We start from the raw sequence: 24,361 nt of genomic DNA, 5'->3' as shown, positions 1-24,361 counted from the left end.
TCAGATGGTTGTTCCTCATGGTACAGTCAGTGCCACGGTTCTAGTTACCCATTGGTCACTCTATGTTCCTGGAGGTCGCTCAGTACTCCCGGGGTTTGCTCCTCTCCTATGGAGTTTTCTGTCTGAGGCTGGCTCTGGTCTAGGTTGCATGGATTTTTTAAATTAACATGCTATTTCTATTTCTTTAATTGTCCCTGGTCTGGATCTGCTCCTGTGGAGGTCCCTGGGTCAGGGTTGGTCCTACAAAGGTCTCTGGCTCCCATCTACTCTCTTGGAGGTCCCAGACTTGGGTGTGCCCAGACCAACAGAGGACCTGGCTCAGGCCTACTCTTTCAGAGGTCCAAGACTCATGGCCAGACCCACAGAGGTTCTGACTCAGGTCTACTCCCTCGGAGGTCCCAGATTCATGCCTGGACTGCAGTGGTCTCTAGCTCTGGCCTACTTGCTCAGCAGTTGCTCCTCTGTACCTGCTCCTGTGGAGTTTGCTGTCTCAGGTCTGCTCCAGCCCAGGTCACTGGCTCAGTTCTACCTCCTCAAATGTCCTTGGTCTGGATCTGTTCCTGCTCCTATGGAGTTTACTGTACTAGGACTGCTTTAGCCCAGGTCACTGGTTGAGTCCTGATCCTGTGGAATTTGCTACCTCAGGCCTGCTCCTACCTGCTTGTTTCTTAGTTCCATTTGATTGGAAATATTTTCCCAACCCTTTACTCTGAGGTAATTTCTGTCTTTGAGTTTCGGGTGTGTTTCTTGTATAAAGCAGAAGGATGGATTCTGGTTTTTATCTTTTTTAAATTACCATTCTATTAGTCTGTGTCTTTTAAAAGATGAATTGAATCCAGTTATATAAGATATATTAATGATCAGTGACTGTTAATTTCTGTTAATTTTTTGTGGTAGTGTTTATGGTGTTTCAATTCTTTGGGGTTTGCTGGTGTGAGGTTATCTGTTGCCTGTGTTTTTGTGGGTGCAGTTAGTTTCCTTGGGTTGGAGTTTTCCTTCTAGTACTTTCTGTAGGGATGAATTTGTGGATATGTATTGTTTAAATCTAGTTTTGTCATGGAATATCTTGTTTTCTCTATTGGTAGTGACTGATAGCTTTGCTGGAGTAGTCTGGGCTTGCATCTGTCATCTCTTAGTGTCTGCAGAACTTCTGTCCAGGACCTTCTGGCTTTCATCATTTCTACTGAGTACTCAGGTGTAATTCTGATAGGTCTGCCTTTATATGTTTTTGGCCTTTTTCCTTTGCAACTCTTAATATTATTTCTTTATTCTGTATGTTTAGTGTTTTGATTATTATATGGTGAGGGGATTATTTTTTGGTTCAGTCTTTTTGGTGTTCTGTAAGCTTCTTGTACTTTCATAGGGATTCCTTCTTTAGGTTGGGAAAGTTTTCTTCTATGATTTTGTTGAATATACTTTCTGTACCTTTGAGCTGCAGTTCTTCTCCTTCTATCTCTATTATTCTTAGGTTTGGTCTTTTCATGGTGTCCCAGATTTCCTGGATGTTTTGTGTTAATAATTTGTTGGACTTAATATTTTCTTTGACTGATGAATCTATTTCCTCTATAGTATCTTCAACACTCAAGATTCTCTCTTCCATCTCTTGTATTCTGTTGCTTATGTTACCTTTGTAGTTCCTGTTCATTTACCCAGATTGTCCATATCCAGAATTTCCTCAGTTTGTGTTTTCTTTATTGCCTGTATTTCAGTCTTCAAGCCTTCAGCTGTTTGAACTGTTTGCTTCACCTGTTTGGTTGTTTTTCTTGGTTTTCTTTGGTCTCTTTGATTTATTGATTTTTTTTCTAATTTTTTGTTTGTCTTTTCCTCCAGTTCTTTAAGGGAATTTTTCATTTCCTCTTTAAGGGTCTCTATCATCTTCATAAAGTTACATTGAAGGTCATTTTCTTCTGCTTCTTCTGGGTTAGGATGATCAAGTCTGCCTGTTGTATGACCACTGGGATCTGGTGTTACCATATTGCTTTTCAGGTTGTTCAATGTAGCATTGGTGCCTACCATCTCTTCCTCCAATTGATGCTGGCGTGTTTTTGCCTCTTGGTCCAATCCTTGCAGTTGGTGTCTGTGTCTTTGGGAAGTGTTCTTGGTCCGCTTTATACGGTCACGGTCTGTGTCTCAGGGAGCCACTGAAGTCTCTCTTGGCCTGCTCTCTTGGTTCATTTTCTTGGTTCACTCTGTGCAGATGTAGCCTGTGTTTCAGACTTCCTCTGAGGTCACGGGTGATAGGAGAGCTTGAGGGCAGAGTGAGACTTCACTATTCTCCTTTTATAAAAAAATGTTTCGCCTTATTTACTTAGTAACCTACAAGGACCAACTCTGTAAATATATTCCTATATCCTGTATAGTGTACAGTCACTGTTTTCTGTTAGACTTAATAAATAATTCTTGCAGTTATCTTTATGCCTGGCTCCTACTGGTCAACCTTGTGTCTTCTTTTTTATAGCTTCAAGGCCACTGGTGCTTTTGTTGACTTTTATTGAGTCAGTCAGAGTAGTTAAAAGGGCTAACCCTCAGCTATAGTGCTATAACTCTTATTCTTACAGAGACCCCAAAATTTTCTTTGAATAGTCATACTCCAGTTTGATATGTGCTTTTGGTTAATGCCCAGTGTTCTAAAATGATTGATTTAAAAAACTGCTTACTCAAAGTTCAAATCTGTCATAGACTAGGTCTTATTCTTGTTATATAGCAAAGATATTGAACAAGGTAGCTAAGCTCATTTTTAGCACTGCCAATGATAACATAGAGAACACATGCAGTTATGGTTCTTACCCAGGGTACATGTTGAAGAAATCAAAAGTAATTACCTATGTCATTTTCAGGAATTAGTTATGAAGCCATTGATTTATAGGATGACTAACATAAAAAAGGACAGCCATCATAAAGAGGAATCAGTAACTTATTCTGTGAGAGCTCTGGAAAAAAGCAGTAGTCTTTCAAGGAGAATAAAACATCCTATACTGCCGGATAGTGGCAGCACACGCCTTTAATCCTAGCACTGGGGAGGCAGAGGCAGGCAGTTCTATGTGAGTTCAAGGCCAACCTGGTCTACAGAGCTATTTCCATGTCAGGCACCAAAGCTATACAGAGAAACCCTGTTCAAAAAAAAATTAAAAAAAAACCCAAAGAAGTCTAGCACTAAATTTCACAGCAGTACCATATTTTCATCTTTCTTATCCTTATGAAGGGTGATACAATTAGCAGAGACACATACAGAAAAAAAATCTCCTCCATGAATAACTAACTTTTGTTGGTAGTTGTCTTGAAGTGTATCTTTGGCCTCTGATTTAGCTGCCTCTATGATACCAATGACTAGTAGGATGACAAAAAAATGGGTAGTTAAATACCAGAGTTATACTCATTGCAAATGACAAGTAAGTCTATAGAGTAGCAGTCTCTTCTTTTTGTAAATGAATCTTACCTTTTATTTTTCTTAAGTTTTGATTCTTTGGCTGTAGAAAAATCTTAAGGTTCTTTTTGAGATTCAGAGCCAAATCAGAATTCCCTGAAATTGAGTAAGGAACAATGGTTCTACCATAGTGACTCAAATCCAATTTCCTTTCAGGCAAATCATTATCATCTAAGTACAGAGCTAATAAGAGATATGTAGTGACAACCATAATTACTATGATCTGTAGTAACATCAGCTTCCAGTTGCGCCACATGAACAGTGCTCTTTTTATAAACATGGAACAAAATTGCTGGCGGTAAAGTGGAAACTATAAAGAGAAAGGAAAGATAATATTTTGATGATTAGAGATTTGAGTAAGATACTCATGATGAAATCCATTCATCATGCTTTAAAAATTTATGATGCAAAAATATGTGCATAAGATATAACACAAATGAATTTTAGTTAACTCCTGTGAAAACAAAGCAAATAGTTTATTCACTATTTTAAGAGTATTAATGCCTGGTTTCTCATTAGAGTAAAACTCTTAAGATCATTTTCTTTCATGGAGAGAAGGGCAATTATAGACTCAAACTCTTACATATGCTAGGCAAGTACTTTATCACTGAGTTATACCCATAATCCCAATACTTTATTAGCATTTTAAGAGTTTTTGATTAAAAATGGAAAATGTGGGATTTTCCCCTGTATGCTGTGATTATTATTAATAAATAAAGAAATTGCTTTAGACCTATAGCAGGGCAGAACTTAGGTAGGTGGGAAAAACTAAACTGAATGCTGAGAGAAGGAAGGTGGCGTCAAGAAGAAGCCATGTAGCTCCACCAGAGATGGACACTGGAGCTTTACCCAGTAAGTCACTGCCACGTGGCAATACACAAATTAATAGAAATGGGTTAAATTAAGAAGTAAGACTTAGCAAATAAAAAGCTAGAGATAATGGGCCAAACAGTGATTTAAATCATATGGTTTCTGTGTGATTATTTCTGTTCTGGGTGGCTGGGACGAACAAGTGGCCTCATCCAACAATTGGTGTAACGTGTGTTACTACATCTACATAAAAACCTCAGAAAGCTTAAAAAGGAATTCTAGACACAGAAGAACAGAGTTAAGCATGGCTTCTTGGTAGCTAGTATTTTGCTGGCAGTGTGTACTGCAGTTCCTTTAAGAGAGGTCTTCCTGATTCAGCAATAGCAAAAGCTGCTTAAGTTTAAAATGCAGGATTTCTGGGCTGTGCTGCCAGTGTGAACTCTGGCTCTTTCAGGAAGCTGAGAATTTAAATGAGGTTTGTGAGCAGAGTCCTACAACTGCTTAATGGCTCTACATAGACTGGCTGCAAACTTGAAACTGAGGCAATGTGCACAGCTTGCAGAGGAGGTGAACAAACTTCCACCACGTTGGACAGTGTTTAGCAAGCAGGAAGCACCATATATAATCTAGTAATGCTTCAGCTTCCAAATTTTCAAGAAGCGCTTAGCATTTTAAGAAGTGCTCCTGGAAAGTAAAGAATTAAAGATACACAATAGGGCAGATTCAGACATAAAAGACCTCTAAATGAGTCACAGTGTTAGATATATGCTCATAGGCTTGGGAGAGAGAAGAAAAAGAGTATGGACAGTTATAAAAGTAAATAAATGGTTTTAAAAAATAAAACTAAGTCTTTAAGGAGACAGAGTATAGAAAAAGTAATATAGTAAAAATAAGCCATGTAAAAATGGAATATACAGAAGAGTCTGGATTATGTATATTATTGTGTTTTCTTTGAAATTTTTGTCTCTGAAGGAGCTAAGTAACCAACATATATACTTAAAGGTATCTTGACTTCAGAATTTGAGCCTAAGGATATGTTGCTTTGGAAAAGAGGTTCTTCTTTTGTTTCCACAGAGGATGAGAACCTGTGGATTCATTCCAGGCTAATGTGGTTTGATGGACCAAGAACCCCTGAAAGGTCGCCTTGAGCTCCCTCAAAAATTACTTCACCCAATAAACAGCAGGAAGCAGTTTGGAGAAGAACTACATCTATATTTCCAAATATTGTTTATAAATGTTTCTTTATATTTAAAGGGGGATATGCTATAGAGATTTGCATTGGTATGGATCTTGGTTTATTGATATAAATTTTAGGTCAATTTTATTATATGTATTTTTCTACTCTTGATTAAGGTGTTTGTGCATCTCATTTAAAAATGTAATGCATAATTAAGAAATATAGGTTAAGAGATAATCATCTATAATAGTCAAGCTTGTAGTCATATTAGTTAGGTTTTCTAGATGTACAGAGATATATTTCAGAGAAATAGCTATTCTTCAAACCTCTGAAAGACTAATAGAATATGATATTTAAAGTGTTTTAAGAATTTAGGACTTTTCATGATAATGAGAACATTTTCTTCTGGCAGCAGCAATTACTTCAAGAGGAAGATGGGCATTGAAGAGGCTCCTTTTGGAGCTGGTTAGCCATTTGGGCAAGAAACTGCTCTTGCCTGTACTGCTTAATGAACTGGACATGGAGGACCTGCAGAGAAATGACTGCTGAACTTGCCTAAATGTAAGGCCATCCTTCAGGGATCCTGCTTCATGAAAGAGTCTGCCAGACATTCTGTAGGGCCAAGAAGAAAGTGACTGACAAACTGCCAATATAGGTAGATATGTCTTTAAAATTTCCTGCTTCATGGAAAAGTCTGATGGATACTATGGGCCTATAGGCTGAAGACGGATGCCCCAGTGGTACAGAAGAACTTTGGGTGACTGTCCAGGTAGTGAGATGTTGCTATCAAATCTAGAGTTTTGGAAGTTGTTTACAATGTACTTCCTGTTTTCTTAGGTAATAATATATCCTTCTGGAATCTTTGATGGAGTTAAAGAATTTATAGTTATAGTTTTTCTTAGTTATGATAAAAGATAAAGTAGATACAAATATTGTAACTGTAATTCTTGTTTGATACCTGTTTTGTTATATGTAATTTTACTATGTTAGAGTTAAAACCTTCCTTTTTATTTAAACAGAAAAGGGAAGGTGATTTGAGATTTCCCCTCTGAATGCTATGATTATCATTAATGAATAAAGAAACTGATTTGGACCTATAGCAGGGCAGAGCTTAGGTAGGTGGGAAAAACTAAACTGAATGCTGAGAGAAGGAAGGCGGAGTCAAAGAGAAGCCATGTAGCTCCATCAGAGATAGACACTGGAACTTTACCTGTTAAGCCACTGCCACATGGCAATACACAAATTAATAGAAATGGGTTAAATTAAGAAGTTAGACTTAGCAAATAAAAAGCTAGAGATAATGGGCCAAGCAGTGATTTAAATCATATGGTTTCTGTGTGATTATTTCTGTTCTGGGTGGCTGGGATGAACAAGTGGCCTCATCCAACATTGTTTTCTTTCATGGAGAGAAGGGCAGTTCTAGACTCAAACTCTTACACATGCTAGGCAAGTACTCTATCACTGAGTTATAACCATAATCCCAAGATTTTCTTTATTAACAGTTTAAGAGTTTTTGTGATTAGAAATGGAAAACTGGGCCAGGTGTGGTGGTGCATACCTTTAACTCCAGCACTTGTGAGGCAGAACCAGGTGAGCCTCTCTTAGATTGAGGCCAGTCTGGTTTACAGAGTGATTGCCAGGCCATGTGAGTTACATAGTGAGATTCTGTCTCAGAACAAACAAATAAAACACCACAAAAGTTGAAAATTTTTTGTCTTTCCCTAATGTAAAATCTTTTTTTCTTTCATTTTGAACACTCCTCACAAAATGATTTTATTTTGCCAGCAACACATACTGTAATACAGAAAGAAGATGCCCTCACTTTGAGCAACAACTATTTTCTGAATATGGCAGTTATAACTCCTTGGTATAGTGAAGGGAGAGTTTCTACTGAGAACTTTCACAAAGGGGTTCTGAGAAATAATAATGAGGGCAACAGCCGGGATCTTTATCTAGAGCCTGTTTCTCACATATCAAGTCCTATGGACTAGTCCATTTCTATCTGTATAAACTGGAAGCTTCTTCTAAATTTAGACTTTAAAAAGTGTGATATACCAAAGAAAAATGCTATCACTTTGACAGTGGAGGGGCATGGAAGGCATCGATGAAAGGGAACTTGGTAGGGGCTAGAAAAAGGAAAGAAAAGAAGGAGATGATGTAATTATATTTTAAATAAGTATAAAAACAAAACAATATAACATGCTTACCCCAGTGTTAAATTTAATTGTATTAATTTCTCTCAAATAGGGAAAACTTTGTCTGTTATAATTTCTGGGTATATTCACATTCTGATGCTTATCTTGTCTCATCTTTTCATAAGTCAAGTAATAGGGTTTGATATCCTGAATACTCCTTTGGGGAGCTGCCATCTTATTGACCCTACACATATGTAGATACACAAAAAGAACACAAGGTATTTCTCTTTATTCATAGCCTCAAATTACTTTTCTTCAAGAACATAAAACCAGCCTTTAAAACAATATAGACTAACAATGACATTACCCTTGGTTACCTCCAAGAAATTGAAAGTAAGACCTTATAGGTAAAGACACCACACACTTTGGACACAGAATTTCGAAAACTGAGCTGGAACTGACTCCTCCCAAGGACTAGCTCTTACAGTAACAGAAAGAGCTACACAAGCTGTCAAGGGAGAAAAAAAATCAATAGTCCCACATATCTGTAAAAACCTACAAACCATATGAACAGCATGGTAACAACTTCCAGGGGTACAATAGTGGCATTTATATCTTGGGAGGCAACCAAAAACTGTCTGATTGGACTTAAATCCTGTTTAATAGGAGGCCATTCATGCCTGGTACTGAGAAACCTAGTCAACTACTTGAGAAGAACTCATTACAGCTACTTTCCCAAACAAGTATAATTCCCAGTTACATTCTATATACCCCTCCTTACAACCACAGATAAGTGTAGCTCTCAGCCCTCATTAATGAAGGTTTTCCCCAGCAGCTGAAAACCATTACAGACATGTACAACTGGTTCAAATACAGGGAACAAACTGATTGTAGGATGCCCAATTTCAGCTGATACATCTACAACACAACTGCTACATCTAATGCTCAGAAAACAGAACAGAAGATGGGTGGAAAAATGTAAGAGACAGAGTACAAGGATATCTGCTGTGAGATAGTATATTTTATATTTGACAGGAAATCTTGTTTCCATGAAACCTCAACATATACAGCTGTCTAAACAAGTCCTGTGTAAAGACTACACCAGTTGACATGTCTTTGTGGATTGTGGAAATTTCACAAAACCCCACTCTTAGATAAAGAATTACATTCAATCAATGGCTGAAAAGAGGGGGAGAATCAATCAGTCTTCACCACTGATGAGCCCGCTGAAAGGTTATGCATTCCTGAGTGGTTATCTCCAGCACATATAAATATGAGAAACACTAAATGGACTCAATAGGACATACATAAATACATACACACACCCAGATATCGAACAATTGAAGAAAAGGTTGTGAATTTAAGAGGGGACTTGAAAGGAGTTGGAGGAGAGAGAATATGAGCTGGAAATGGTATAAACACAGCATATTCACTCATGAAATTCTGAAAAAAATGTTAAAAAAGATATGCATCAAAGTCCAAGTTCAACATCTTTAAATATCAGCTAAATATACATGGAAGTATGTTCCCATAAAAATAGTATATTTGAAAACTTGGTGACAATTTATTTCAGCTGAAAAAGGGTGAAGTTTGTTTTTAAATTAACATAGGAATTTAGGGGTAGAAAGTTTGTTTTTTTTTTTAACAGGATGTTATAACTTACTTAAGGAAAACCTCTTCCATTGTAGTGATTGAAGCTCCAAAGTTGGCAATTCCCAGTGCTTTCTGTTTCATTTCCAACTCATTAAACAAAGCTTCAAATCTGGAAAGAAAGAAGAAGAAATCTAGTGTTGGGTTTGGTTATATATTTTCCATTCATTATTTCTCAGTAAATGGAATAAAAATGTAATCACCTCAATTTTATCCATTTGTTATTTTTAATTATATATTATTTACTATAAATGTCTTCCTTTTTAAAATTCTTAGGACTGGAGATGGAGTGCAGTGGAAAAAGTACTTTCTTAGCATGAACAAGGCTTTGAGTTCAATTTCCAGGATTGCAAACAAAAGAAAATGTATCCTTTCTTTATTTGCTTAAAATCTTTTCTTACAATGTATTTGTTGTATCTTCTCTCTTCAACTTCTCCTAGATCCTCCCTACCTGCCCACACATCCAACTTCATGGTTTTTCTTATATTTTTTGTGGTGAGCCTAGCATTTAATGGTTGAGCCATCTCTCCAGCCCTCATACTTTTTCTTAAGAGTATATTTAAAAACAAAACAAAACAAAACAAAACAAAAAAGAGAACATGTTCTCCCTACACAAAAAACACCAAGCCAAGCAAGCAAACAAACAAATACCACACAAAAACATGGAGTGTGCTCTGACCTGTAGTTGATACGCTCAATGTCACTTCATTGTAGAAAACCGACTTTGCTTCTCCCAGCAATTATCAATTGCAAATAGTTTCTTAGTTAGGAGTGAGATTTTTGTACCCATTTTATGTGCAGTGATTTTGTCTGGCTTAAACTTGGGCAGGTCTTTAGCATGCTGCCAGTCTGTTTGAGTTCATATGTAAGTCAGTTCTGTTGTGTCTAGAAGACACTGTTTCCTTGCAGTCACCCATCACTTCTGAGTCTTATCATCTTTCTGAAATATCCTCTGATGAATAGTTCTCTGAACCTTGAGGGGAAGGCTTTGATGAAGACATCTCATTAGGGCTGAGTGCTCCAGAGTCTCTCACTCTCTGAAGTGTCCAGTTGTGGCTCTGGGTTATTTACCATCTACTGCAAGAAACTTTTTGATGCAGGCTGAGTGAGGCACTGATCTATTGGTATAGAAATATATAAACTGGGAGCATTTTTATTACTATGTTCATTTATCAGAAAAATGGTTACTATGCTTTCCCTTAGGGCCCATGACCTATCTAGCTACATGTTTCTGGCCACTTTAGCAGTGTCAGGTATGGGTTCCATCCAATGAAATGGTTCTTAAATCCAATAAAAATGTGGTTAGTTACCCCCCTAATACTTGTGCCAATATTGCATCAGTGGGTATATCTTGTAGTCAGGTTGATGTTATATCTTTTAGCATTTGTAACTTGGTAAATTAAAGCCTCTAGTTGGACACCAACTTGATTCCTCTATTTATGTTCAATGACATAAGTGGTGTCTTCAACAATAGAATTTTCCACCTAGTTTTGGACAGTAACAAATAGCATTATCAAAATCCTGCAGTACTTGGGGGAAAGGGCTATGAGAGCCCTCTGGCCAATGGCTCAATAAGATATAACCCATTTCTGCTAGTGGTATTTTATTTGTAGCATAAAATGTCTAGCTAGAGCACTGTCTCCCCAATCATATGGTAACTCCATTTAAATTTCTTTAATATGTATATATTTTATGTTTTATGGTAGATGGTTTCCATAGAGATTTTCTAAAGACCTCCTTTATTATTAGTTTCCCTTCCCTATAATCCCCCTTTATCCTGTTCTCCCATGCTTTTCTCCTTTTAATTCTACTCTATTTCCCCCTTTATCCCTTTGCAATTCTATATTCTATTTTCACTTCCTTGGGAGATTCCCCTCCTCTCCTCTGGTCCCTTACTAGCTACTTAGCCCCTGTGGGTATTCTAAATGAAACATACATATCTTAAAAGCTAACATCTACATAGGAGAGCAAACATGTAATCTTTGTCTTTCTGGGTCTTGAGTTATGTCCCTCAGGATGATGTTTCTAGCTCCACCCATTTACATACAAATCTCATAATTTTCTTTTCTTTTTTTTTTTTTTTGGTTTTTTGAGACAGGGTTTCTCTGCAGCTTTAGAGCCTGTCCTGGAGCTAGCTCTTGTAGACCAGGATGGTCTCAAACTCACAAAGATCCGCCTGCCTTGCCTTCCGAGTGCTGGGATTAAAGGCGTGCGCCACCGCCGCCCGGCCCATAATTTTATTTTCATAACAGCTGGATAATTCTGCTGTATAAATGTACCACATTTTCACTACTCTTTCATTAGCTGACGGACTAATATATGTTATTTCTAATTTCTGGCTGTTATGAATAGAGCAGCAATAAACATAGATGAGCAAATACCTCTGCAGTAAGTCGTTTGGGTATATGCCCAAGAATAGTATAGCTAGATCTTGCGGTAGACCTATTTTCAGATTTTTGAGGATCCTCCACATTGATTTGCATAGTGACTACAGTCATTTTCACTCACACCAGCAATGAACAGGTAGGTGTTCCCCTCTCCGCTCAATCTTGCCGGCATATGCTGTCATTTGACCTACTCCTCTTGGCCTTTCTGACTGTGGTAAGATGAAAATGTTTTAATTTACATTTCCCAATGGCTAAGAATTTTGAACATTTCTAAAGCATTTCTCAGCCATTTGTGTTTTATCTTTACAGAACTCTTTTTAGTTCTATATTCCATTTTCAAAACTGAGTTGCTTTCATAATTAGGAGTTTTTTCTCTGTTTAGACTAGTGTCTGGTAACTGTTTTTGCCATTCTGTAAGCTTCCTCTATGCTTGAATGACAGTATCCTTTGCTGTACAGAAGTTTTTTTTAAGCTTTGTGAGGTTCCATTTATTGCTATTCTTAATTCCTATACTATAGGGATCCTACTCAGAAATTCCTCTCCTGTGTTGATGAATTAAAATGTATTCTGTATTTTGTCTTCTGTCAGATTCAGAATATCTTGTTTGAGGTCTCTGATCCATTTGGAGTATAGTTTTGTGCAGGGATGGATATGGATTCATTTGAATTCTTCTACATGCATCTATCCAGTTTTACCAGCATCATTTGTTGAAGATGCTGTCTTTTCTCCAGTGTGTATTTCTGGCTTCTTTGTCAAAAATCAAATGTCCACAGGTTTGAGGGGTTATTCCAAGATAGTCAGTTCTATTCCACTGGTAAATCTGTCTGTTTTAATGCCAATGCCATGATATTATTGTACAACTTAAAGTTTGGAGTGTTGGTACTTCCAGCAGTTCTTTCAATATTCAGTATTGTGTTAGCTACCCTGAGATTTTGCATTTCCATATGAAGTTTAAGATTATTTTTTTCGACTAGAGAGTGTGGACCAAGAGATGAGTGTTGCTTGGAGGGGGCTGCTTGTTTATCCCTGTTGTGTGGCTTGCTTAGCCCCGAAATAACCACACAGAAGCTATATTCATTAAAACACTGCTTGGCCCATTAGCTCTAGTTTCTCATTGGCTAATTTTTACATCTTAATTTAACCCATTTCTATTAATCTGTGTATTGCCATGTGACTGTGGCTTACTGTCAAGATTCTAACCCACGTCTATCTCAGGCAGGAGGATCCATGGCTTCTCCCACTCTACCCTTCTTCCCAGCATTCTGTTCTATCTTCTCCACATACCTACATTCTACCCTATCAACTAGGTCAAGGCAGTTTCTTTATTAACCAATGAAAGCGACACACAGGCAGAAAGAACTCCTAGACCAGATGAGTGACCAGCTCTGCAGCTGGACAGTCCAGTCTCTAGGCTCTAGGCCCCAGGGCAAAACCCTGGGCCCCTCCTCCATCTGCCTCAGCTTCATTAGCTGGCCAGTAGGCAAGTCACTTGCAGTCAGGCTGCTCCAAGATGAAGGGGAAGCCTAGCCCAAAACCTTGTTTTGTAAGGCGTGTCCCCCTTGGTTTAAAGGCGTGTCCCCCTTGGTCTAAAGGCGTGTCCCTCTTAGGCGTGTCCCCCTTAGGCTAATATTGACTTATAAAATCTTGCGGGCCTGCGGCCTGCCTGCTCTTTGTTTTCCTGCCCTCCTCGCTGGAACCTTGGATTTGTAAGTTCCCTTTCCTTTCCTTTATTAAAACTGAATTATATATATTAAAGCTTGTCTGGTGAATCATAACTGCCGATCAACCACGCACCTTCATTTGGCGTCCAACTAGGGCATTTGGGAGCCTTCAGCTCCAGTTCCCACACTGCGTGGCAGGGATTCGGCCTTGGGCTCTTGATTGCTTCAGAGCAGTTTCCCAGACTAGCCTGTCCCAGTCCCGCTTGTACGGAGCAAAGGACGTGTGTGTGCGCGGGTGACTCAGTCCGAGCTCGCTAACCCCTCAGGCAGCACCAGTCCCGGCTGAGTTCGGCCTGGGCCCTGACCTGCCGGAGACTAGCGGTTACTGCCGGAGTCCCAACATTCGAGCTCCGCTGGTACTGCAGACTCGGTTTGGCCGAGCGGTTATTGCCCTAGCGACCTACTGGCAGGGAACGGTCATTTCAGGTAAAATTTCTTTTGATTAAAAAAAAAAAAAATAAAAAAATGTCTGACCATATCACCGTTGAAAGCTTCTGCAATCTATTTAATTATACTATGGTAGAAATATTACAGGATACATATGATATTCCCATAACTTGGATGTTTATAGGGCTTGCAATTTTTCTCGTATTTGGTTTCTCCCTTACATGGTTTGAAAATAGAAAAATGATAAAGTCCTTACAGAATGAAACCAGGATTCTTAGGACAGAGGTTGAATGCTTAAGAAAGGGCACAACTGTTTTGAGTGACAACTTTAAGTCGGTCGAGGTATTTGCAAAAACAATTCAGACTGACACCAAGAAAGAGTTTGAAGGTCTCAAGGAAGGGAATAAGGCTTTGTCTGATATGACTCGGTCAAATGAGCAAAATTTAGAAAAACTACAGTCTGATATTAAGGAGAGACTCATTGCTGCGGAGGAGAGAACAGCTGATTTGGATCGTAAACTTCAGTCCCTGTCTGAAACATTATCAGAGAGAATTAAAACTGCTGAATGTGAAAATCGGATTTTGTCTAAAGGATATGACAGATTGGCTGACAGATTGTCAATACAAGAAGGCACAATTCATGCCATGAAAATTCTATCCAAGGATGAGATACTAACTCTACTGGACAAACTTCATGTTTTGGAATCCTCCATGAAGGCCTTGGAGCATAATTCTGGACAGGAGATCCAGGCCTTACAGAAGGCAATAGTAAGCAGATTAGAAAAGATTGAGGAAATTATAGAACAGGAGCAAACGGTACAAAGGCGAAATTTAACTCCGTCAATGAGTAAAACTCTCCGGGATAATTTCCATAAAGTTCTACCTGCCTTTCCAATAGTAACGTCAGAAAAGGTGACTGGTTCCAAAAACCCTAAAGTCATCAAGGAATATACATGGGAACCCGTCCGTATGAATGATCTCAAAGAAATTAAACAAGCCATTATGAACTTTGGGCTACATTCGTCCTTTGTTAGAGAGATGCTCAAAACTTGGTCTATAAGCAATAAGGCAACGCCCCATGATTGGGTACAATTAGTATCAGCTGTTCTAGAGAGTGGGTCACAATTAAATTGGAAATGCATGTTCAGACAAGAGGCTAAACTTTTAGAACAGCAGGAAAGAGCAAAGGGAATTGAGATCTCCCTAGATCAAATTCTAGGTGAAGGACTTTTCTCCGATCCTCTGGAACAAGCGAATTATGATGAACACACCTTATCCATATGTACTACAGCAGCTTTAAAGGCTTGGGACAGGGTTCAAGACCCAGGACAGAGACTGGAATCATATATCAGAGTTAAACAGGGTCAGAGAGAACCCTTTAGTGATTTTTTACAAAGGCTAACTAAAGCTGTACAGATAGGGATATCTGACCCAGAAGCAAGACGTATAATAATTGAATCTTTGGCTTATGAGAATGCCAATGTGGAGTGTAAAAGGATCCTGGGGCCTTTAATTGTGGCAAGATGGGACATATTAAAAGGAATTGCAGACAACGGATTTTCAGAAATAATACTAATAATAATAATAATGGGCCAGGCAGTGTTTAAAAGAATACAGTTTCTGTGTAATTATTTTGGGGCATAAGCTAGTCAGGAGGCCGAAAGCAGGGCGGCGGGAATGCAGCCCACAGCCCCTCCACTACAGAATGGCACCCAACGTGGATAACTGAATCCACAGAAAGTTTGAGAAAGCTTGGGAAAGAATAGAGTAAAGCATGGCTTCTTGGTAGCAGCAATTTCTCGGGTCCTGAACATGTGTTTTTCGGTTTTCAGCCGTAGCAGGAAAAAAGCTGTGCTGTTTTAAAATGCCAGCTTTCTGGGCCATCCTGGGCCGCCTCTTTCAAGCAGGAGGTCCTGACTATGGAGCTTTTGATTGTTGTTTGACACTGTTGCAGCTTGCTTGCTGGCAGGGACCTTGAACGGCCACAGAGTTGTGGTGATAAACATGGCTACAGCCTGTACCTCAGCCACTAGGCTGGAATCGTAGAAAGCTAAGGAATGGGCTGGATCTAGCTGTCAAAGCCATGGCTTTAATCCTACTTATATTGCTTGATAAATTAAAGACTCGTGTGGTCAGAAAAAGAGAAATATACAGTAAAGAAAGATTCAAAGACAAAGAAAACCTCTAAATGGTTTACAGTGTGTTAAAATTATATGCAGGCTAAAGGTTAAAGTTCTTAAAAAAAAACAAACAAAAAAGAGAGAGAAGTTTGTTGTGGTAGTACACACCTTTAATCCCAATACTTGGGAGGCAGAGGTAGATTGACCTCTGTGAGTTCAAGGTGTGGTAGCACACACCTTTAATCCGAATGCCTAGGAGGCAGAGACAGACAGATCTTTGTGAGTTCAAGGTGTTGTAGAGCACACCTTTAATCCCGGCACTTGGGAAGCAGAGGCAAATGGATCTCTGAGAGTTCAAGGACAGCCTGGTCTACAGAGTTATTCCAGGACAAAGATATAAAAAGAACCTGTCTCAAAAAGTAAAAATAAAAGAACCAGAAGTTAAAGTAAAGCCACATAAAGATGGAAAATACACAGAAAATCTTGATACTGTATGCTATTATTCTCTCTTTGAATTGTTTGAATGCTGAGGAAGAAGCAACAGCTGCTAAAAGATATTTGTTTACAAATGCTGCTGAACTAATCCAACATAGATATTTTGAAAATACCTTGACTTCAGAATTTGGATCTAAGGATATGATACTTTGGAAAAGAGATTCTTCTTTTGTTTTTACAGAAAATGGGACCCTAGGGATTGCATCTATCCCAATATGGTATGATAGACCACGCCCTCCTGAAAGGTTGCTATGAACACCCTCAAAAAATTATTTCACTCAACTGCCGACTGAGATGAATCTAGCACACAGGCTACACCATGAAAGATCTGATTAACAGCACCCCCATTCAGCAGGAAGCAGTTTGGAGAGAAATAACTGCGCCCATATTCCCAAATATTGTTTATAAATGTTCTTTTACATTTAAAGGGGGAGATGATACAGATATGAATAATTTACATTGGTATAAATTTTGCCTTATTGATAGAAATTTAAGGTCTATTTTGTTATATGTATATGTATTTCTAATAACGATTAAGGTATTGTGATTGTGTAGTTCAATTTGAAAATGTAATGTATATAGGTTGTTAATGGATAGTCATCAATAATAGTAAAGCTTGTAGTCATGTTAGTTAGATTTTCTAGATATATAGATATATTTCAGTTAGATAGACATTCTTCATACCTTTCAAAGACTGCAAAATATGGCATTTAATTTTTTAATAACTTAGGGTTTTTCATGACAATGAGACACATCTGCCTCTGGCAGCACCAGCTACTTCAAGAGGAAGATGGGCATCGAAGAGGCTACTTATGGAGTTTGATAGCCATTTTGACAAGAAACTGCTCTTGCCTGGACTATTGGCATAAACTGGACACAAAGAACCCTCAGAGAGAGGACTGCTGAAGTTGCCTAAAAGTGAGATGATCTTTCGGGGTTCCTGATTCATGAAAGAGTCTGTGAGACATTCTGCAGGACACAGCAGAAAGTGACTGAACTGCCTTCGAAATTTCCTGCTTCGTGGAAATGTCTGCTGGAAACTATGGACCTGAAGGCTGAAGATGGATGCCACAAAGGTACAAAAGAACTTTGGGTGACTGTCCAGGCAGTGAGATGTCTCTTTCATTTCTAGAGTTTTGGAAGTAGCTTACTTCTTGTTCACCTAGGTAATATTGTGTCCTTCTGGAGTCTCTGATGGAGTTGAAGAATAGATAGATAGTTATAGTTGTTTTCCTTTGTTATGATAAAAGATAAAGTAGATATAAATATTGTACCTGTAATTCTTACTTGATAACTGTTTTGTTATATGTAATTTTACTATGTTAAAGTTAAAGCCTTCTTTTTATTGTTTATACAGAAAAAGGGGAAATGATGTGGGAGAGTCTTCTGTTTGAGTTGATTTCATTGGCTAATAAAGAAACTGCCTGGCCCATTTGATAGACCGCCCCTTAGGTGGGTGGAGTAGACAGAACAGGAAGAGGAAGTGAGGTAGAAGGATCAGTCAGATGCTACACCTCTCCTAAGTTAGACAGACTGCTGTGCCTCTCCTCAGAGAGAGAAGACAGATGCGATGAAGCTCCAGCCCAAGACGGATGCACGCTAGAGTCTACCTGGTAAGCCACACTTTGTGGTGCTACACAGATTATTAGATATGGGTTAGTCAAGATGTGAGTAAGAGCCTGAAAATAATGGGCCAGGCAGTGTTTAAAAGAATACAATTTGTGTGTAATTATTTCGGGGTAAAGCTAGCCGGGTGGCTGGGAGCCTGGCGTCGGGAAGCCGGCCCGCAGCTAATCACTACACCAAGACCCCACATGGATTGGGCCCTGTAATCTACAAATCCCACTCTGGCTCCAAACCCATCCAATGCTGGAGACCTCAGCAGCTCCATAAGACACAGACAGCAACTGCAATGTTTGGTTAGAGAGAGGATCACTGAGACACAGACACCAACTGCAAGGATGGGACCAAGAGGCAAAAACACTGCCAGCATCAGTTAGAGGAAGAGATGGGTAGGTGCCAATGCAAGAATACATTCAGCAACCTAAAAAGCAACATGGTAACACCAGAACCTAGGAAACATACAACAGGAATATCTGAACATTCTAAGCCAGAAGAAGCAGAAGAAAATGACCTTCAATGTAACTTTATGAAGATGATAGAGACCCTTAAAGAAGAAATGAAAAATTCCCTTAAAGAACTGGAGGAAAAAACAAACAAAAAATTGGAAGAAATCAATAAATCTCTTAAAGAAAGCCAAGAAAATTATAAAAAAACCAATTAGGTGAAGCAAACAGTTCAAAAGTTGAAAACTGAAACAGAGGCAATAAAGAAAACACAAACCTAAAGAATTCTGGGAATGGAAAATCTGGGTAAATGAACAAGAACTTCAGATGCAAGCATAACCAACAGAATACAAGAGATGGAAGAAAGAATTTCAGGTATTAAAGATATAACTGAAAAAATAGATTTAATGGTCAAAGCAAGTGTTAAATCCAACAAATTCTTAACTCAAAACATCCAGGAAATCTGGGACATCATGAGAAGACCAAACCTAAGAATAATAGGAGTAGAAGAAGGAAAAGAATTACAGCTCACAGGCATAGAAAATATATTCAATAAAACCATGGAAGAAAACTTCCCCAACCTAAAGAAGTATATGCCTATGAAAGTACAAGAAGCTTACAGAATACCAAATAAACTGAACCAAAAAAATCCCCGCACCATATAATAAACAAAATATAAAACATACAGAATAAAGAAAGAATACTAGAGCTGCAAAGGAAAAAGGCTAATTCCATTTAAAGGCAAAATTGCACCTGATTTCTCAATGGAAACTCTAAAAGCAAGAAGGTCCTGGACAGAGGTGCTGCAGACACCAAGAGACTATGGAAACAAGCCCAGACTACTATACAGAGCAAAGCTTTCAATCACCATTGATAGAGAAAAGAAGATATTCCATGACAAAACTAGATTTAAACAATACCTATCCACAAGCCCAGCCTTATAGAAAGTACTAGAAGGAAAACTCCAACCCAAGGAAGTTAGCTGCACCCATGAAAATACAGACAACAGATAACCTCACACCAGCAAATCCCAAAGAAGGGAAACACACAAACATTACCACCAAAAAAAAAACCAAACCAAACCAAACCAAACTGAACCCAAAATAGGAATTAACAATCACTGGTCATTAATATCTTTTAACATCAATGGACCCAATTCACCTATAAAAAGACACAGGCTACCTCCTTTTTCTGTATGCAAGAAACAAACCTCAACTTCAAAGACAGAAATTACCTCAGAGTAAAGGGTTGCAAAAAGGTTTTCCAATCAACTGGACCTACGAAACAAGTGGGTATAGCTATCCTAATATCTAACAAAATAGACTTCAAACAAAAAAATCAACCAAAAGAGATGGAGAAGGACACTATATTCACCATAGGAAAAATCCATCAAGATGAAATGTCAATCCTGAACATCTGTGCCCTGAAATACAAGAGCACCCACATATGTAAAAGAAACATTACTAAAGCTGAAATCACACATCAGTCCAGAGATTCAACACCCTACTCTCTCCAATGGATGGTCAAGCAGAAAGAAACTTAACAAAAAAAAATAAGAGAACTAACAGATGTCATGATGCAAATGAACTTAACAGACATATATAGAATATTCAATTCAAACACAAAAGAATATGCCTTCTTCTCAGCACCTCATGGAACCTTTTCTAAAATTGACCATATACTCGATAACAAAGCAAACCTCAACAGATACAGAAAAATTGGAATAACCCCCTGTATCTTATCGGATCATCATGGTTTAAAGTTAGAATTCAACAATATTAATTGCAGAAAGCCTACAAACTCATGGAAATTGAGCAGTGCTCATTTGAATCACTTCTTAATCAAAAAAGAAATAAAGAAATTAAAGACTTCCTAGAATTCAAAGAAAATGAATGCACAACACACCCAAACCTATGGGACACTATGAAAGCAGTGCTAAGAGGAAAGTTCATAACACTAAGTTCCTACATAAAGAAAGTTGAGAAATCTCACACTAGGGACTTAGCAGTACACCTGAAAGCTCTAGAACAAAACGAAGCATACTCACCAGGAGGAGTAGATGGCAGGAAATAATCAAATTGAGGACTGAAATAAGAAAATAGAAACAAAGAAAACAATACAAAGAATCAATGAAACAAAGAGTTGGTTCTTTGAGAAAACCAACAAGATAGACAAACTCTTATCCAAACTAATCAAAAGGCAGAGCGGGAACATCCAAATTAACAACATCAGAAATGAAAAGGGGAATATAAAAACAGACGAGGAAGAGATTCAGAGAATCATTAGGTCATACTCTGAAAACTTTTACATCACAAATTGGAAAATTTAAAAGGAATGGACAATTTTATGGATAGGTACCACATACCAAAGTTAAATCAAGACCAGATGAACAATTTAAATAGACCTATAACCTCTAAGGAAATAAAAAGCAGTCATCAACTTCAGAAGTACCCATAATCTTTCACTGTCCCAACACCATTTTAAAGTTGTGACTCAAAGCAATCTTCTCTGTAACCTCTTATGTACTCACAGTATACAACTGCATAGAATATAAATTACCATTCCAAATGGCAGGAATAGGAACACAGGGAGGAAATACTGGAACAAAACAAGACTGAAACCCAGGAGGGAAAACTCCAAATCCTGGCACTCCATCTCTGATGTCAAAGGGCTTAGATGACTCTTTCCTCCCAGCTTTGAGAGTATGGTAACACACTTCTCAGGCTAGCTCCATCCCCTGTCTACAGTTCTCTCGGCAGAGATGCCCCTTCTGCCCTAGTTAGGGTTTCCATTGCTGTAAAGACACAGTGATCACGGTGACTCTTATAAAGGAAAACATTTAACTGGGGTGGCTCACTTACAGTTTCAGAGGTTCAGTCCATTATCATCATGGCAGGGAATGTGGTAGTGTGCAGACATGGTGCTAGAGAAGTAGATGAGAGTACATTTTGCAGGAAACAGGAAAATGGACTCTGACTTTGGGTGATATCCTGAGCATAGGAAACCTCAAAGCCCACCCACATAGTGACCACACTTCCTCCAACAAGACCACACCTACTCCTACAAGGCCACACTTTCTAATAGTGGCACTCCCCGAGAGATTATAGGGGCTGATTACATTAAAAATACCACATCATGATTCTGGCATCTTCAACATATTAGGTTGTTCAATGTAATCCATGAATCACTTTTACAGTTTCACACAATGGCCTATTTAGGCACCATGCAAGGACTTTCCTATCACATGCATGGCCTTGGTAGTTTTCCTTAACCATGGAAGAAGGTTCTACAATTTCTTGACTCCTGTATCCCGCATGACTTTAAAGCCAGAACCACATGGCCAAAGCTGCATAGTTATGTTGCCTATTAGGGATAGAACTTGGTCCTTCCTTGAGTTATATTTGCATAAGCTTTGATTTGTTGTTGCTTTTTAGTAACATATAATTCCTTGGGCATTTTTACAACTGGCAGGATTAGGTAGTTGTGGTCTTACTCTGAGGGTACCACTCCATTCTATTTTTCCTCATCTCTTTCAGTATGAACCAAGGTTTCAACATTAAATTTTCTGGTAACATTTTTCTCCTCAAACAGCACATTTTGTATTTTTCTTTGACTCACTTTCTCTTTTTCATTGTAGAACTATCTGTACAAGGGCGATAACTAATAACCATACAATAGAGTCAGTATTAGGCTGTCTTGAAATCTCCTCTGCCAATGAATTAGTTCCAAACATTTCAATTTTGTTTTAGCAGATTCCCAGAACAAGGGTAGAAAGAAGCCACATTCCTTACAAAAATGTAAGAATGTTTCTAACTCAGTTGCAATTATTGCTCCTTTTGAAGCTTTTTGAGCTGGGCTCCCTAGCCCACACTGCTCTCAGCACTGTTGTGTCCCATCTCCCACTAGACGGCCCGTTATGCCCCACCTAGAGTGCTAACTGCTTCTCTGGTTCACAGCACTAAAATTCCTCAAAAATATTTCTCAAAAAACAAAAGAAAACAACAAAAGACCCCCCAAACCAACCTCCCCCCCAAAAAACCCAGCATGATGAGGCCATGCAACAGCAACAGTCAATGCCTGGGCACCAACTTCTTCATTAGCTGCTTTTCTCTTGCTGTGAAGAGATACCAGGGTCAAAGCCAACTTCAGAATAAAGAGTTTATTGGGGACTTGCTTATAGTTTATCATGGCAGGGAGCATGACAGTGGTATGTGGGTATGGTGTTGGAATAGCTGAGAGCTTACATCTGAGCCACAAGCAGGAGGCAGAGAAGCAGGGAGAGAGGGAGAAAGTGATGTTTGAGAGTGGTGTCTGCTTTTGAAACCTTAAAGCTCATTCTCAGAGACACACCTCTTCCAAGAAGGCCACACCTCCTAATCCTTTCCAAATAGTTCCACAAACTGGAGGCTAAGTATTCAAATACATGAGCCTATGAGGGCCAGTATTAACCACAGATGGATATCTAGGTGACAATAACCTTCGACAAGAACACAAATCTAGTGCAGTCCCTGAAGATGAATAACAAACACCCTTAGTGTCCATTTCTCTTAGCTGGGATGATAATCACAATGAAATATCTTGGTGAATACTTTCAATAACTCATCTGGCTAGTATCTGAGGGCAAATATATGTGTTATAGCTTCTCTAAGAGTAGCCATTCAATCTGCATTTTACTCTTTACCATCTTAATATTTCACTGGGTTCCATTTCTATGCATCTGTTTGTACAATGGAAATGTAGTATCATTACTATCCATTACTAATATTAGAAAGCTATGACCACTATGTAGGAAAACTTGAAATAAAGTATCAAATGAGCCTTGCGTAAACTTGAAATTATAAGGTAATCCTCTGTTTAATAACAGAAATATTGAGCTGTGAGCTTCCTAATTCTACTTGACAAATAGTAGCAATAAATAGAGAAACTTGGTTTATTACAAATGCATTACTCACTAAAGTTACTAAGCCCAGGAAATGAAAATATGTTTCTGGTAACCCCACAACCAACCACCTAGAATTATTGAGGTCCATACCTTGATACATACTTTTTGGGTAGGATAAATGATAACTCACTTCCTAAATCACTATCCAACACAGCGTCTGGAACATAATGCTGAATCATTGCAAAGATACTGTAAACATCACAATATGGTTCCTTCTCCATGACTATGCGATATCCAGCACCTAAAATAAACCATTTAGGTGAACGATTGAAGATGTTTTCTACTTACTTTTTAATACCCATAAGACTAATTTTTTCTCTTTATGCTTCAGGTTATCTACTCTTCTAAGGAAAAAGATATAATATTCTACAGACATTTAGCTCTGAAAATGAGGCAGCTGCTACAGATGCTTTCAAATGTCACTCAAAGGGATTGACTAAACAGCAGCTACCTCTAGAATTTCGGTATAGTCCTTAGTGAACCATAATGCTTTACTGTATATAACCAAACAAAGCTGACATACAAAGTGAAGCCCCCTGTTACTGGAATATTTATTTTGTAATATAAATCATAATAATTACATTCCCTGTGAGTTTTGTACATTGTGTCTCAGACACTCATTTAGACCCCAAGGATTCAGCAGTTAACACTACAAATAAAAATGTATCTTCAGCAGGACATTTCAACCTGTAAGGTGATCATTAACTTTGAAAAATAAAATTGGCATCTAAACTGACAAGAGAAAATATTTTTTAAAAATGTATTTTGGGTTGTGGGCAGCTGGAGAGATGGTTCAGGATCACTCTGTTCTCTCACAGAGGACCCAGGTTTTGTTCTTAGTACCTACATGGTGGTTCACAACCTCCCATAATCATCTCCAGGGGATCCAATACCCTGACTTTTGTGGGTACTGGACACACATGTGGTGCAAATACACATGTGCAGGCAAATACACCTTATACAAAAAGAAAATAATCTAATATATATATACATATATATATATGGGAATATGATCAAAATACAATATATGAAATTCTCAAGGTCTAT

General features: G+C 38.3%; 1 protein-coding gene across 1 annotated transcript in view; it reads right to left on the bottom strand.

Moving 5' to 3' along the window:
* The window catches only part of LOC119825643 (phospholipid-transporting ATPase ABCA3-like), a 115,694-nt gene that overhangs the window by 38,486 nt on the left and 52,847 nt on the right, over positions 1 to 24,361 (bottom strand). Inside the window, exons 15-18 of the mRNA XM_038346672.1 lie at positions 23,405 to 23,555; positions 9,210 to 9,308; positions 7,619 to 7,790; positions 3,437 to 3,734 (exon numbers count right to left, since the gene is read on the bottom strand). Of these exons, the coding sequence (XP_038202600.1) occupies positions 3,437 to 3,734; positions 7,619 to 7,790; positions 9,210 to 9,308; positions 23,405 to 23,555 (720 nt within the window). The remainder of the gene's footprint in view (positions 1 to 3,436; positions 3,735 to 7,618; positions 7,791 to 9,209; positions 9,309 to 23,404; positions 23,556 to 24,361) is intronic.

This window comes from Arvicola amphibius, chromosome 1 (genome assembly GCF_903992535.2).
Source record: "Arvicola amphibius chromosome 1, mArvAmp1.2, whole genome shotgun sequence".
In the NCBI taxonomy this organism is placed as follows: domain Eukaryota; kingdom Metazoa; phylum Chordata; class Mammalia; order Rodentia; family Cricetidae; genus Arvicola; species Arvicola amphibius.
Note: the sequence above shows the minus strand (reverse complement) of the source record. Positions and strands in the feature narration are given on the sequence as shown.